Source organism: Alosa sapidissima, chromosome 5, assembly GCF_018492685.1.
Source record: "Alosa sapidissima isolate fAloSap1 chromosome 5, fAloSap1.pri, whole genome shotgun sequence".
Lineage (NCBI taxonomy): Eukaryota > Metazoa > Chordata > Actinopteri > Clupeiformes > Clupeidae > Alosa > Alosa sapidissima.
Window position 1 is genome coordinate 15,059,158 of NC_055961.1, and position 15,837 is coordinate 15,074,994.

The 15,837-nt window shown below is 45.9% G+C and overlaps 1 protein-coding gene across 1 annotated transcript in view; it reads right to left on the minus strand.

Annotated features, from left to right (window-relative positions):
* Positions 1–15,837, minus strand: part of nbeaa (neurobeachin a) — a 117,242-nt gene that overhangs the window by 70,007 nt on the left and 31,398 nt on the right. Inside the window, 4 exon segments of the mRNA XM_042092854.1 lie at positions 526–647; positions 1,135–1,230; positions 2,114–2,214; positions 3,827–4,058. Of these exon segments, the coding sequence (XP_041948788.1) occupies positions 526–647; positions 1,135–1,230; positions 2,114–2,214; positions 3,827–4,058 (551 nt within the window).

Sequence of the window (15,837 nt, forward strand, 5' to 3'; positions counted from 1 at the left end):
AGGCTTGAGTGACCTCCCAAATGACCTAGCTGTTAACACCGTTTCTGAGACTGGACTGATGCAAGCTGGCGTTTGATGGAGGAACAGTGAAAGGCAGTATACTGCAGGTGTAATTTGAGCTGAGAACTGAAGATATCAGAAAAAAAAAAAACGATAGTGACCTCTGAACAATGTCGTTCCAGGGCTCTTTAAATGGACACTGATTGCTTTTGAAAAACATATATGACCTTATAGCCCTCTGGTTTTCAACAGAAACAGTTTTTAAAGCTCAATAGAGCAGTAGACGGTATGGGTTAGGCTCCTGGTACAGTTTCCAAATAAACCGTCAGCGTAGACTATAGATTAGTTAAGCAGTTAATGAATTAAACGGCCTCGCTAACTGAGCACCAGTAATCTGCTAATCTTTGTCGTCACGGTGAGGCCAAATCGGCATTAAACCAGGCCAGATCCTGGCTTGAAACGACACCCTTTCTCTGTTGTCTGAACTTTGTCAAAGCCGGGAGATGGGATTGGATCCTCACTTACCAGTAGAGGTACGGCTTGTCCTTGTCTACGTTGATGTTATTAAGTGGATCCATGCGGAACCAGGTGTTGAGAGTGAAGCCATTCTGATAAGGCCACTTAGCAATAGGGGGCAAGGCGATAGCCTGGGAGGAGAAGAAGAGGTTGATTTCAATCACTTTGTTTTCATAACTCATTTAGGAACAATAAAGCACGGGTCAAAAATGATGTGATAAGGATACGATTCAATTTAACCTTTGGTCTCCCCATGTGAGCCTTCATTATTTTGTAGTACAAAAGAACACACCAACAGTTTGTCATGACAATATGAATAATTCAGAGACAAATTCATGCTCTGTTCACCATTTGGGCCACTGAATACACCGAATAATTACAGCAAGCAAGTTGCTCTGTAAATTAAATTAAAAAACAAAACAAAACAAAACAAAACAAAAATACATCTTAGCATCATCCTCATTCTCCAGTAAACTCTGGTGTATGTAGATGCGAGGGCCTGAGTAGGTTGTGGGAAAGGGAAGGGGACTGAGCAAACAGCCCTGCCCAGCCCAGTCCAGCCCAGCTCTGTCCAGGGCAGAGGAGAGAGGAGACAGGAGTCGGGCCGGTGGGGCTTACCGCTGCGCTGCGTCCAGGGAAGTTGAAGAAGGTATCTGGGCCATGTCTCTGGGGCATCTGATTCAACACTGACAGCAGCTTGATGGCGTGCCTGGGCTGCAGTGGGGAAGATGGGGAGGGAGGGAGAGAGAGAGAGAGAGAGAGAGAGAGAGAGAGAGAGAGAGAGAGAGAGAGAGAGAGAGAGAGAGAGAGAGAGAGAGAGAGAGAGAGAGAGAGAGAGGGGAAGAAGGCGAGTTATATATGATGAGTGAAAAGGAAAACCATGGAGAGAATTTCGGTAACACTGTACTTGAACCCTCCTTCTCATAACAAACACAAGCTGCCAGGATCAAACACTCTACACTGTCATTATTTCACAGTAGTCAGCATCCCTTGAAATAAAAGAACTCAATATATCATGGCATCTAAGGATTTTAATGCTATGACAGCATTATTGCAATGACAGCTGTTATATCACAAAACACCATCATCATTGAGCACATGCGATCATGTATGACAAGGCGGTTGTCACACATGTAAAGATATAGTGCTTAAAGTTTATGTCAATCTTATGATAGAACAAAGAAATATACTAGTTAACATTTACAAATAAGGGCGAGTGTATTTAATGAAACTAAAGGGCTCTGCAGCTGTGCCAAGGAGGAGAACTACTAGATGACATTATCCCAACTGCTGCAACCACTGTGGATCAATGGCCTGTCCATACGCTGTGGCCACCCCCACCACCGGGGGGATTGATCACAAGGCAACCCCCAAACAGATCTGCCCCTGGGGAGGGCTCTTGCAGACAGGAGATCGTTGCCTGGGTGGGTCAGGCTTGGAGGTGAGCATTGACTGAAGCCATCAGCAGCTGTGCTCAACCCATATACAAACACACGCAAGGATACACACACACACACACACACACACACACACACACACACACACACACACGAGCGCGCACACACACACAAAACATACACTATATGTGCTTACTCACCCACATTCCATTGTCTCCTCTAAGCATACTGAAGAGATACTTCAGCTCCTTTACAGTGATGCTGTAGCTGGCCAGCACACCCAGCATGTCCACTAATAAGTCTGAGAGAGAGGGATTGGAAGAGGGAGAAAGAAAGGTAGAAAGAAGAGGAGAAGAAAGGCAAGAAAAAAAAAAAAAACACAATGACTCAGCAGAAAGTCAGCCCAAGGTCTGCCGATTCATGAGGAGACAAGCAAGCCCAGCAAGGGCAAAAACAAGCAAGAGAGAGAGAGAGAGAGAGAGAGAGAGAGAGAGATCTGACACAGAGTGATCCCCAGACAATCACTCCTCCCTGCCGCTCCCTCTCTCTTTCTCCCCCTCTTTCCCTCCATCTCTGCGGCCCGGCGTAAGCAGACTCATCTGTCTCAGGAGAGGCTTCTCTCTGGCCAAATATGAACACTCATCAGTTACACACAACAACAGTTCAGAATTGATCTCTCTTCACAGAAAAACATGGAGGATAATGAGGGCGACACACAAACATGGTTGGCACTGAGGGAACGCAGAGATAAATAGAAACCAGGTAGCTACAAGGCAGTCAACTGCCACCTCTGTGCAAACCGTCAGATGAAACATTAACATTATGAAAGAGAAAAGACAGACGCCCAAGCTGATCTGAATGGCAGGCACTGGTTTAAAAGGACAAAGGCCTTTTCTTTGTGATCCTACTACTAGCTAGTAAGATTCAATTATAAAGAGGCTTTTAGGAGGGCACTATCAGAAATACCATACTCTAGCCCTTTAAAACACATAAATCATCCTTTAAAACAGATGAAAGCCAAAGACATACGAGGACTAATAGGCAGATTAACGCTGTAACAAGGACTCCTAAGTAGATCTGACAAAAGGACACAGAGGCGAGCCTTTTAGGAAATATGCTCGCCAGGACAATTTTGCACATTAGCAACGCATTAAATGAATTGTACAGTTCAGTGCACCTAATTACGGAGACATATTGACCATTAACACAGCATGCTGAACTCAAAGAAATGGAAACCCAGTCTGCCTGACCTTGTGAGACCATAGCAAGTTCAGTTAGCAAGCTAAATGTTTGAAATAAATTGAGTTGTATATAAAAACTAAAGATAAGATCTTGATGTTTTGTGTCTTTATTTCCCCAGTATGTACTATGGAGTTTGTTTCTATAAAGTTAAAAGGTGCAGTCAGCGATCATACGGAAGTTGATGCCCACAACAGCAATCATCTTCTCATGACCCACTAGCTGCCCATTCCGTCAGTGCACTGTAAATAAACCTAGTCTCTTCAGGCAGGCCAGGCTCCGAAAACTAGAAGCAAATAAAGTGTGGGCAGCCTGTCCCCCAAACAAAAACAAAACTCTGTGTGGAGCAAACATTCTGTTTAAAGCAGACATTGAATTATATAGAAATACGCTAGAGGAACATAAATTATTATTTCTTATAATGGGTAGATAGTTTGGCTTCTTACTACAGATTAAAAATGGTTAATTATAAATTGCACTAGAGACATCAGTCATCAAATCTTATAGGCAATGGTGTGTATGCAGCTGTGTCTCATTCTGTGTATGCCTACCTGTCTGTCTCTCTTTCTCTCTCTCTCTCACGCACACGCACACAGACAGACACACACACACAAAGACACAGACACAGACACAGACACACAGACACACAGACACACAGGGCCTTCCAGCCTCACCTGCGATCATGTCGTCGACAGAGCTCATCTTGTTGAGCACCTGCTGGATGAGGCCCACCTCGGTGCTGGTCTGCAGGTTGCGCACGCTCTTGCGCAGGATGGCGGTGAACATGCTCCAGATCTCGGCCTGGCACGTCACCTCGCAGTGCTCCAGCAGCTCCACCATGCAGCCGATGCTCTCCGCGTCCTGGATGATGAAGTTCATCTCCAGGTCAAACTCGCCACCCACCAGCTGCAGCGGAGAGAGAGAGAGAGAGAGAGAGAGAGAGAGAGGGAAGGAGAGAGAAAGGAGAGGGAAATGGAGGGATTGAAGGAGGGATGGGAGGGAGAGGAGGATGGAGGGAGAGATAGAAAGGGAGTAATACAGATGAAAGAGAGAGGGGAGATATGAGAGAGATGGAGGAATTATGCATGGAGGGGAAAGGAAGGAAAGAAAAAATGGGAAAAAGGAAAGAGTTTAGTGACTGGTTCATAGTAAGAATTTCGTTGCCATATTAACTGATTTCAAGATTAGCTAGCTGATCTCTATTCAACATATTCTTCATCAGTCATGTGGAAAACAGTTGGCTCTATCACTGTTGAAGAAAGAAAGATAAAAAACACATTGAAACGCCACACAGATCTGAACAGCCATCAATGTCTAGATCCTTGCATCTCAGCGGGCATAAAATTGGCCACCTCTGATGCAAACGAGGCCCCAGGCTACAGGCTGTTTTAAAGAGGATTTCACTCGACAGCAAATCATATAGCTGAGACGAATAACACAAGCCAACCATGACAGCCTCACACGCAAACACACCTTGGTGCTTGACACCTCCCTAGCACGCCTGTCAATCTCACACGCAAGATTTCCCCCGCATCACTTTGCACCTACAATGAGCACACACACACACACACACACACACACACACACACACACACATGCATGACACGCAGGGCGCACATGCATGCACAGCACACACGTACATGCACACACAAACACACATAATACATGATAAGCGCCACAAAAATGCATTGCCTGACCTCTGCATTCAATCAAGTGATCTGCCTATCCAAGCCCAATTCAAACTGACACAACAAGTACCATCAATCACAGACAGTCAGCTAGTCCACACTAATCAAACAAAACCCAACCATCATTGGTCGGAAATTGATGGAGTTCGTTTGGCTGGTGTGGACCGGTCTCTCTAGTAAACACACACGTTTAGAACCACAAAAAAAAAAAAACGTGATGGGCCTGGAGGGAAGATGACTGCAGGACCCGAGGTCGTCCGTGGCATTTGCCTATCACTTCCTCATCTGCCTAATGAAACTTTATCCGTGCAGAGCTATGGAGGCTGAGTATGTCCAATCCAATAGATCCCACATGCTAGGCTGCCTGCAGTGGCCATTAAGAAGTGGAAGATTAATTATCTGAGCTTGAGCCATCAATAGTCTCAGAGATTGCTAAAATTGTTACATTTAAAATTGAACTCTGTGGCTGGTGCATATTCAACCATGAAAGAAGACACACTTGAACTGAGAAACAAATATAGTGTAGGAGTAAAGAATGGCTCTGTGTTTAAGACACTGTGTGCTTTTTATTTTCTATGTGACGGTGTATGCGTGTTTGCTCTGGAGTAAGTGTAAGCCCAGATACCTACGTGCGTGTGTGTGTCTGTGGGTGTGTGTATCTGTGCGTCTCCTTCAAGCACCTAAGCATCAAGCACTCCTCTGGTCATTTATTCTGCCTGAGCCTCCCGCGTCCTGATAATCAGTCCAGGCTTCAGTCCTCCCATTAATGAATTCCCTCACAAATGAGGCGGCGAGACAAAAGCGCTAGCTCGCCATAAACGGAGGAGATGAATCACGCCCCTCTGAATAAGCAGAGCTCCTGGAGCCAGGCCAAATGAGACAGATCACAAGTGCTCTTTACAACACATTATCATTCACTGGGCAAGATGGACGTCACCATGCATCCGCAAGCTGATCGATCACATTAGATACAGTTGAGGAATTTTTGATTAATGGGAATGTGATTTCATATGTAAGGTGTAGGACTCTAAGTATGGTATATGATACTAAGCTATGGTAGGACAACACATTCAGTGGTTCCATCTAATAGGCTACCTTCCTAAAGTGTGAAGCTTATCCTGATAATGTGGTATTGTTTGAAACTACCTGTAATTTCCCAACTATTAACTGAGGTTTATACATTGATTTTGCAAAATTTCTTCAGCTATGAGGTTAATACACGGGGGCAGTTAATATAGTATTAATATGTTTTTTTTTAACTTGCATAAAACACTGTCCTGCAGTTTATACACAATGCGGCTAATACATAGGAAATTACTGTAGAGCTTATCCTGATAATGTGGTGCTGTTTGAAACATGATATGCTCATGGAGCAAGACAGACGGCAGGGCATTATCACTCCAAGCCTGCATAAGATTATTGATCTACAAGGTACAGAATCCATTAGCGTAAATTAGGCCAAACAATTACAGATCTGTCCACGCAAGAAAGGAAAGAATTCATTCATCAAACATTGACTTTTCACCTCTACTTTGACAATTCCTTAAACCACGAAATACAGAGCCATACTTTTTGTTGAGAAGAGAAACGGAAGATGATTAAAAAAAAATCAGTTTCACTGCTTACTGATCAGCTATGGAACAACTCACCATCCAAATTCATGAAGGGAGTTGAAAGCATTGACATAAAAAAAAATGCCGAGTTGCTAGGCAACAATCACAAAAAAAAAAAAAAAACGTACACAACCACCTACACGTCGTGCTCTGCCGTCAGGCTCCAGATGTGGAAACTGTGACCTGTTATTAAGGACCGGGGGGCTTTCTGTGCATCTAAAGCAACAGTTTTTAACAAGAAGACGAAGCATGTTAATCTTCTGGAGGGTTTCACCATGTGACAAGAAAGAATGACGCAAAAAGAGCGCAACTCTGCCACATCTCAATAGGGGATCGAGGGGGGATACAGATGCTCTGTACAGGCAGACACACACAATAACGCACTGCTGTGCAACCACACAAACCTCTCAAGGTTGACCTCAGTGGGGTATAGATCTTTTGTCCAAACAAGCACTTTTCTAGTGGTAAAGAATCCGTTATGAATGGAAGCAAGAAATAAATGCATAAAGGTATGCATAACAGTGTAATAAATAAGTATGCATAACAGTATAACTACAATGATGGTGCTCTTCAGTGAAGAATACACCTTTCTGAGAATCCATCCTGAGAATGTTGCTATAGTAAGCATCAAAACAGATTTAAATCCAGATCAATGTAAACAATTGGCCAGTCTCCAACTTCTATGTGGACTGACTGACCCGTCCTCCATCAAACACACACCCCCTCCTGTGGGTGACCTTTCCCTGGTTCTGTCGGCTTTCAACTCAAGGGCTAGAGCCGGCAGGGAGTCTAGGGGTGTCCACAGGAGGACGTTCCTGGAGGAGAGGGCCTTTGGGCTGCTCCTGACCTTGGCATGGCTCGCTCAAAGTCCAGCCAGGCCACCACTGCCCCAGGAAACTCTCCCAATCATGGAGGTGCCCCTTCACCTTCCCCGAGGTCCATCTCTCTCTCTGGTCAACTCACCTCAATCAACAACCTGCCCTGCAACGAATCAACCGAGTCACCAGGGACACTGGGAAAGGCTACTGTATAGTCCTTAAGATCCAGTAGGTGCGGATGAGAGAAGGGTATTGATCCCTCCATTGGCTGATTACACTACATCACTGATGTGCACTCTTCCACTCTTTCAAGCATCATTGTGCCCAAGTGTCCTTGTTTTCGCATAAAAGTCACCTGACACACAGAGACAGTTCTGAATTTTCTAAACTTGACCCTTAATGAATCTAATTTGTCCCTTAAATTAATTTCAGTGTGGTTAAAAAAAAAAAACCACAGACCACATGGAGGCTTTGATGTGCCTTGATCGCATATCATTATCTGATTAAACTCAGGATGGCGATTGGACGCCCTTCATAGATGGGAGGATCAGGATTGCAGAGTGTGTCTGTGTGTCTCGCTGAGGACACGCTGTCCCTTTGTTCTCTGCCAAGGGGTTCGGCAGCCGCACTGAAGCCAAGCAGATGTGACTGGCTGCGCCAACAAAATGGCACCGGACTAAAGAAGTGTGGACACTGGGAAGACGGACAAGAGATTGGAGCGGACACAGGTTCAGCGAATGTGTGCATGCAGCCGGTGCTTATCCTCGAAAATCCCCGGCGTTCTGTTTTCCAGTTGTTGGTCAATGAATTGGCCGTTGTGGCTGGCTGTTGGTGGGGAAATGGTGCGTTTCCACCGTGTAGGAACAGACTGTAATCATGAAACGTGGGCGCGAGCGCAGGTGACCCAGTAATAGAGCTTTTTAATCGTGATCCACTCCTCCACATGTTCTGAACACATCAAGTTCATTTTTTCATTTTCACAGAATTCCCTTCCTGCAAAAACCAAACAAACAACAAAAAAAACAAAAAAAAACAAACAGACGAGACAATCTTTCTCCCATTACCTGGATTTCCTATTCAGGCTAAACAAATAGCTTTTTTGTGTGCACACTTGTCTTTAAGACTAGCAAAAGACAAAAAAAAAAATGTACAAAATGGAGGCAGATTCTGCATTATTCACAAAGTGTTATTTGTTGTGTAAACTCATTCAAGCTGGTGAAACACTCGCACTGGGCCAGCAGGGGCCCGCCTGAATGGGTCACCCTCTGCCCTCTCCACTGCCCCTCGTGATCCTCCTTCTCCTTCTCCCTCTCGGAGTCAAAAGGGCAACCAGTTGACAAAAGGCTCACTAAGCACGATCACAAGCCCACATCACAAACCCTATCAATTCTGGACCAGCGTGCTTCAAAAGGACCCTCGCGCCACACTGCCCACTGATCCCATGAGACTTGGCACACTCCGGCCGGCACGCGCACGCGGGTGGACATGCCCAGCGCTGGCACCAGTGAGCCAGACACATGATCTTCCACCTGAACGCATGTACACAAACACAAAGTGCTGATTTTAATTGAGTAAATATGCATATATTTTTTCCATGCCTAAATATGTGTATAAATGCATACAATTATAAGCGTATAAATGCACACAATTATACCATATACAACATCAATGTGCTTAACAAAACAGAAACAAACACAAGTAAATAAACAGACATGGAGGAGACACAAGAGCCACTACATTACACTGACAACACATTCACATCAGCCCCATAGCCTATTCCTGTGGGCTCCACCAGCTTTTGGAGACCGCAATAGGCCCACTCCCAGAGACCCATCTGGCACCTAATAATGCACTCTCTCCGTCTCTCTCTGTCTCTCGGAACTTCATGGTTCTGCCCAGAGCATGACCAGTGCCAAGTGGGCAGGCAGCTGGCACCGCACTCAGCCCCTTGGCACGGGCGCGGAGCACACTGCGGTCCTCCCACAGAGACGTGCCGAGACAAGGACGCGGTCTCCGTGACCTTTCGAATAAACTGGCACTTAGTCCTGCAGGAGTAGGAGTCCTCAGCAGCCTCCCCTTTACAGTGAATGGATGTGGTCATGATGGTCAAGGGAGAGAAATTAGGGAGGTCCACTAGTGAATGGCAACTAGATGGAGAGCTTACTGGAGTCTTCAGAAAGGCAATATGGTGGTCTGACTGACCGATCCAGTTAATGTCAATGACCAAAGTACTTGGAGGTTTTGTGTTGTGATTTCAGAACAGAGTAGAGCCGCACCAGCCATCTAGCCACTCTCCCCTCCAGTGCTGCCCTCTGTCAAACCACCAGGCAGCCACAACAACAATCCCAATGCCCCTGGCTTCACCACTTCCATATCTAAAACCCCTGAGTAAACCATGCTCTTGTTTGTGTGTGTGTGTGTGTGTGTGTGTGTGTGTGTGTGTGTGTGTGTGTGTGTGTGTGTGTGTGTCTGTACGGGCAGGCCAGACATGGCCAACAGGCCTGTGGAGTGGCCCAACCTGGGAAAGGCACGATAACGGCAGTTCTGCTTGGGCTCAGCCAAGACAGAGAGACATCTTCAGTGAGTCTCACGGAGCCTTTCTGAGGTCTGCTGATGAAGAGAGCCATGTCATGACGGCAGTGGAGAGAGAGAAAGAGAGATAAAGAAAGAGAGAGAGAAAGAGAAAGAAAGAGATGGAAAGAAAGAAAGAAAGAAAGAAAGAAAGAAAGAAAGAAAGAAAGAACAAAAGAGAGAGATAAACAGGAGGGCTGAGAGGGAGACTTAAGGTTAGATAGACGCTGATCCCCAGAGACTCGGCAGAGCAGAGGGTGTGCTCAGTGCTCAGTGCTCAGGGACACTGTGGAGTCACCAACCCCAGGAAGGGCACACGCAATCTGCAGCCGCCACACGCAGCAGCAAGGGCCGAGCTCCAGGGAGCAAGAGACGCCATGGCAGGAAGGCAGGAGAGCTCAGCAGGCGGGGGAGAGAGAGAGAGAGAGAGAGAGAGAGAGAGACAGAGAGAGAGAGAGAGAGAGAGAGAAAGAAAGGGGGCAAAGAAGAGGAGCTACATACAATATGACTGTAGTCATGGAGAGAAGTGAGGTGGATTCAGTGCGTGTGTGTTTTTTACAGAAATATATAAAAAAAAAAAAGTAGGCTACTGAGTTATATATATAGTAGAGAGTAATATATTGAATATGTTAACACTGTTCTGGGAACTGATCTAGTGAGTGTGTGTGTGTGTGTGTGTGTGTGTGTGTATGTATGTATGTATGTGTGTGTGTGTGTGTGTGTGTGTGTGTGTGTGTATATGTGTGTGTGTGAGAGAGAGAGAAGGGCCATCCATGCGTTAACAAGACGATCACATGCTGGGAAGACGGCTGTCAGTGGTGTGACAGTCTCTGTGATCATGGACAAGGCCGCCACTGGACCGCCATATTAGTGAGTAAAACAACCTCATCACCACTCCATATCAACTCGCCATTGAGACAGAAATGTCAACAACCCTTCAAAACAAACACAAAACAAATATTTTGAATAACCACTCCCTTAAGGTAAATAGTTAGCATAGTAGAACAGCATCACTTAGGCTGTAGTGTTTCCTCATGCTAGCACTTCTGCAAACAGAAGCAGGCAGCCGTGGCCTACTGGTTAGCGCTTCGGAGGGTAACCGGAGGGTTGCCGGTTCGAACCCCGACCAGTAGGCACGGCTGAAGCGCCCTTGAGCAAGGCACCTAACCCCTCACTGCTCCCCGAGCGCCGCTGTTGTTGCAGGCAGCTCACTGTGCCGGGATTAGTGTGTGCTTCACCTCACTGTGTGTTCACTGTGTGCTGAGTGTGTTTCACTAATTCACGGATTGGGATAAATGCAGAGACCAAATTTCCCTCACTGGATCAAAAGAGTATATATACTTATACTTACTTTACTATAAACAATACTTTTCTGCACTTCAGGTAAGTTGCTGAATGCCTTTCACTGGGTTTGCAAAGCTATTCTGCACAATGACAATGAAGTTGAATCCAATCTAAAAAAAATCAGCAGTTAAAGCAGCAGTTAAACAGCTTTCTAAGACTCTAAGCCATCTCAATCCTGGACTGTTTTCCAGTGCTGTGTGTGTGTGTGTGGGTTCAGAGGTCAAAGTGCACCAGTGGTTCGTTGGTCAGCCATTAGTCGGCATTAGCCTGGCAAGGGACAAAGCCCAACACACACACACACACACACACACACACACACACACACACCAAATAAAACAGCGGCGGCATCATTAATCCCCCAGCCCTCCAAAGCTCTCCGTCACCCCGTGGTGTCTGTGCCGGGGCCCTCTAATTATGGATTCTGTTCCCCCCCCCCCGGGGTAATTTGTGCGGCATTGTGCGCCCGCGAGCCGAATCAAGACACGAGATCACAGATTAAACACTTAAAGCGAGTGGAGGAGAGGAGAGCCCTTTTTCAGCGCACAGAGAAAAGGAGGGAGGGTGGCAGAGAGAGAGAGAGAGAGAGAGAGGGAGGGGGGTGGTTAAGGAGGAGGGAAAGAGATAATTATGCAGCATTTTCCTATTCATCAGAAGCTCTTTTACCAAAAAGTGTTTACCATTCTGCCCCTCTCTTGCTGGGCTCTTGGGGAGCTCAAGTGGGAGGCCCGATGTGTGAACAAACTGGCCGACTCTTTTCAGCGGCGCGGCGTCGTGTTTACGTTACGGCTGGCTCGGATGGTCGGCGCAGATTGCACAAATTAGATGGTTGCTCGGATGATTCCCGTAATGGGGAGATCGGGGAGGAGAGCAGGGAGGTGCAGAGCTCCACCAGCAGCAGAGGGGGGGGGGGGGGGGGGGGGGGGGGGGGTTGAGGCTGACGAGGGAGATGGAAAATGGCGGGGGTGGGGGCAGAGGTTACGCTGGGGTTGGTAAAGATTATGGAGAGAGAGAAGGAGAGAGAGAGAGAGAGAGAGGAGGGCACAGAACAGTGGCTACCCAGAGAGAACTGACGCCGGAAAAGCTCTATATGAGGAGTTCACCGGGTCAGGCTATCCAATCTGTTTGTGAAGGACAAAATAAAAACAGATGACATTGGATTGAGAGAGAGAGAGAGAGAGAGAGAGAGAGAGAGAAATAGAGAGAGAGAGAGAGAGATTGTGTGTGTGGTGTGTGGAGGAAATTAAAAAGTGCTAGGGTCTGACAAGGCCATACGGCGTGGGAGAGGACAAAAGAGTCAGGTTGGCTGGTCAACCGACCAGAAGCTAAGCCAGACAGTGGTCCTGCATGGGCAGATCTGTGTGTGTGTGTGTGTGTGTGTGTGTGTGTGTGCGTGTGTGTGTGTTTATGTTTTTATGTATGTGTGTATGGTAGGAGTGTGTGAGAGAGTGAATGTGTGTGTGTGTGTGTGTGAGAGTGTGTGTGAGAGTGTGTGTGCAGTTCAGAAGGTCTGGTTCAGAAAGGACAGTCAGTGGGGGGTAGGAGGGAAAAGGCTGCCAGATGGCTCTCTCTCCGGACCCTTTGTGAAACACACACACACACACACACACACACACACACACACAAGGGATTGGCCACCACCGCATAAGCACTACACCTCATTAACTGTCGTTTTCTATGTCTGCACACGGTTGTTTGTTTGTGTGTGTACTAAACTTGTGTTTGTGTTGATGTCAGAGAAGAAAAGAAAGTACCAATAATGTAGACATAGTGAGGAACTTCACAGACAACACACACAGTCTCTGGCCAAAGGCTCTGGCTGTGGTGACTTCACACAGAAACCACATTGAGAGCTGCCATCTTTAGAGGCTCAAGGTTCCAGTCACAGTTGCCCATCACTTTTCACAGGTTCCCACAGGTCCCTTAATCCAATAGCTGCTATAAACACACACACACACAGAGAGAGATACACACACACACACACACAGATACACACACACACACACACACACACACACACAGAAGATAACAAATATTACCTCTTGCAGTTTCTCTCTCTGTCTCTCTCTCTCTCTCTCTCTCTCACACACACACAGAATATAACAAATATTACCTCTTGCAGTTTCTCTCTCGGTCTCTCTCTCTCTCTCTCTCTCACACACACACACAGAATATAACAAATATTACCTCTTGCAGTTTCTCTCTCTGTCGCTCTCTCTCTCACACACACACACACACACAGACACACAGACACAGACACACACGCACCAAATATGACCTTCACAGTCACAAACACAAACACTCACACTCAAACACCACCACTCAATGAGGTTTCTGATTAGATTTTCATAAGAAGGACCTACATGAAGTCCCCAGCTGCCATCTGGTGCCAGACCCTTCCTATGGCCCCATGGGAAATGTAGTCCAGGAGGCTCTATGGAAATTACCCCACAACTGCAACCCCCACCACAACTACCAACCTACTCCTCCCCAGTCAGCTCTGCTCAGCTGCAATCAGTCAACATGTCAGAGTTGATCAGTATCACATTTGTCTTAGCGCTTAAGGGGAAGCAGATATCACTCTCTCTTACACACACACACAGCCGGGCAGCTCCGTCTCAGGCGAGTGTTTACAGTCATCAAACGGGCACTTATATGCCAAGCAGGCCAGAGCCTGACTCATTAAGAACCTGCACGCGTCACCCCGGTGCGACCTGATGCAATGCTGCGCTAATTCACCATGACAAACAGACTGCTGAGCCTTGCTGGTGTACCACACCACCTCAACTGAGCCCGGAGCAGAGGGTTCAGGAATCAAAGTTTGCACACGGTGACCTCCCACCCCTATGTTGGCCTTTGACGCTATCTGAAAGGTCAGAGAGAGAGACACGACTGCATCGCTTATGAACCGAGAAGCACTTGAAGAGCTTGGATAACAAGATGAATGGGTAAGCCATAGCCTGACCCTCACACTGAAGAACAGAGTAGCACTTGAACAGCTTTCATTTTTAGCTGAAAGTGTGAGCCGTAGTGTGAACCTTGCATTGAAGAAGAGAGATGAGCAAGCTTGGAGATTTAGCCTGATGTGTTTCGACCATTAGCACAGCTGTCTAATGCTGCGGTTGCCCCTGGAAACCTCTGGGGTTTTCTTAGGATGCCAGAGGAAGTGGCAGAGCCATAAGGCACAGAGATACAGGCTAATGAGAACATCTACAAGGCAGTTTCCGTACACACACACACACACACACACCACAGTGCCTCAGGTGTCCACACTAGATATTGATGAATGACTCAGGTGCATGTCGTGTTGGCCTCATGACTCACATACAGTAGCAAGCCGAATCTTTCAATGATTTGTTAAAGCTGGTGCACATCAGTGTGCTTAAAGGTGTACAGTAGTGGTCATCAGTGTGATGCTATGATTGTGTCACTAGTAGACAAACAACACCAGCTTGTTGGCACTTAGCATCTAACTAATCGTATTTGGCTAAAACTTAAATCTTACTTAAGTATTTTCAGCTACTTAAACGACAAAGAAATAGATGCACATTCCACAGGAATACAGAACATAAATACACCCACACACTCGCACAAAGCCAATTAGGCCCATGCTAGATATATATATTTGCACTTTTTGCGGCTCTTTGCACTTTTGGTTTCGCTGTCTATGAGAGGGCTAACCTTAGATTGTGCTGGCTGCATTTACACTGTACACAGTATCCTCACACACACACCATGTGTTGGTCTATTCTTATAAGCCACAATTAAGTGCCATTATAAAGCTTCTGTAGCCATAGAGGCTCAAAATAAAACCACCGGGTGGAAAATCAACTATGTCAATTATGATTCACTCTAGTCCAAATATTTCAATATTTCCTAGAGCAATCCATAAAGTTCAAGCATAATAAGCCAGCGATATGTGTACAGTTAATTGACACATGGCACAACAGTAGAGACATGAGTATGCATGTATGTAGTAAGTTCTTTGTAAGTCTGGGTCATAAACAAATTAGACCAGAGGTTCTCATCCTTTTTTAGTCGTGACCCCTCAGAATAATCTGCCCACAGAGAAATAATAAATTACATTTTAGCTTCACTGCTGTGCTATTAGATTTGGATTGGAGTCTTTCTGAGAAGCCATCTCCATAGGTGGTGGATGAGGTTTCTACTTTACTCTTTACCTACTTTTAAAGGTGATACATAGGACAATGTCATTATGTCATAACAGCAATTCCTGACCATAAACAACAAAGCACAGCTAATAAAACAACACGGCAAAGGACGACTGTATCATGACATAAAATTATTAATCCACAAAAGCTGCACTATTACTACTGCTAATTTAGCCAACTGATGCTTCTTTAGGCCAAACTGGTAATGTATAGACTGTGAAAAACAATGTTGTTTGTACATGTGTGTCTTAATTGCAGTGGATGACATAGATAGATAGATAGATAGATAGATAGATAGATAGATAGATATCACACACAGCTGCAGCTGCACACAGTTGTCCCTGTCAAGGGTGCCATGGTCGTGGACCTCTCAACAGACACAATCAAGATGCAATACAGTTGAAAGGGTGGATATAGTATATATTTAAAAGTTTTTTTTTTCTGTTTTTGTTTTCACACAATCTGGAGACCCCCCTGAAATG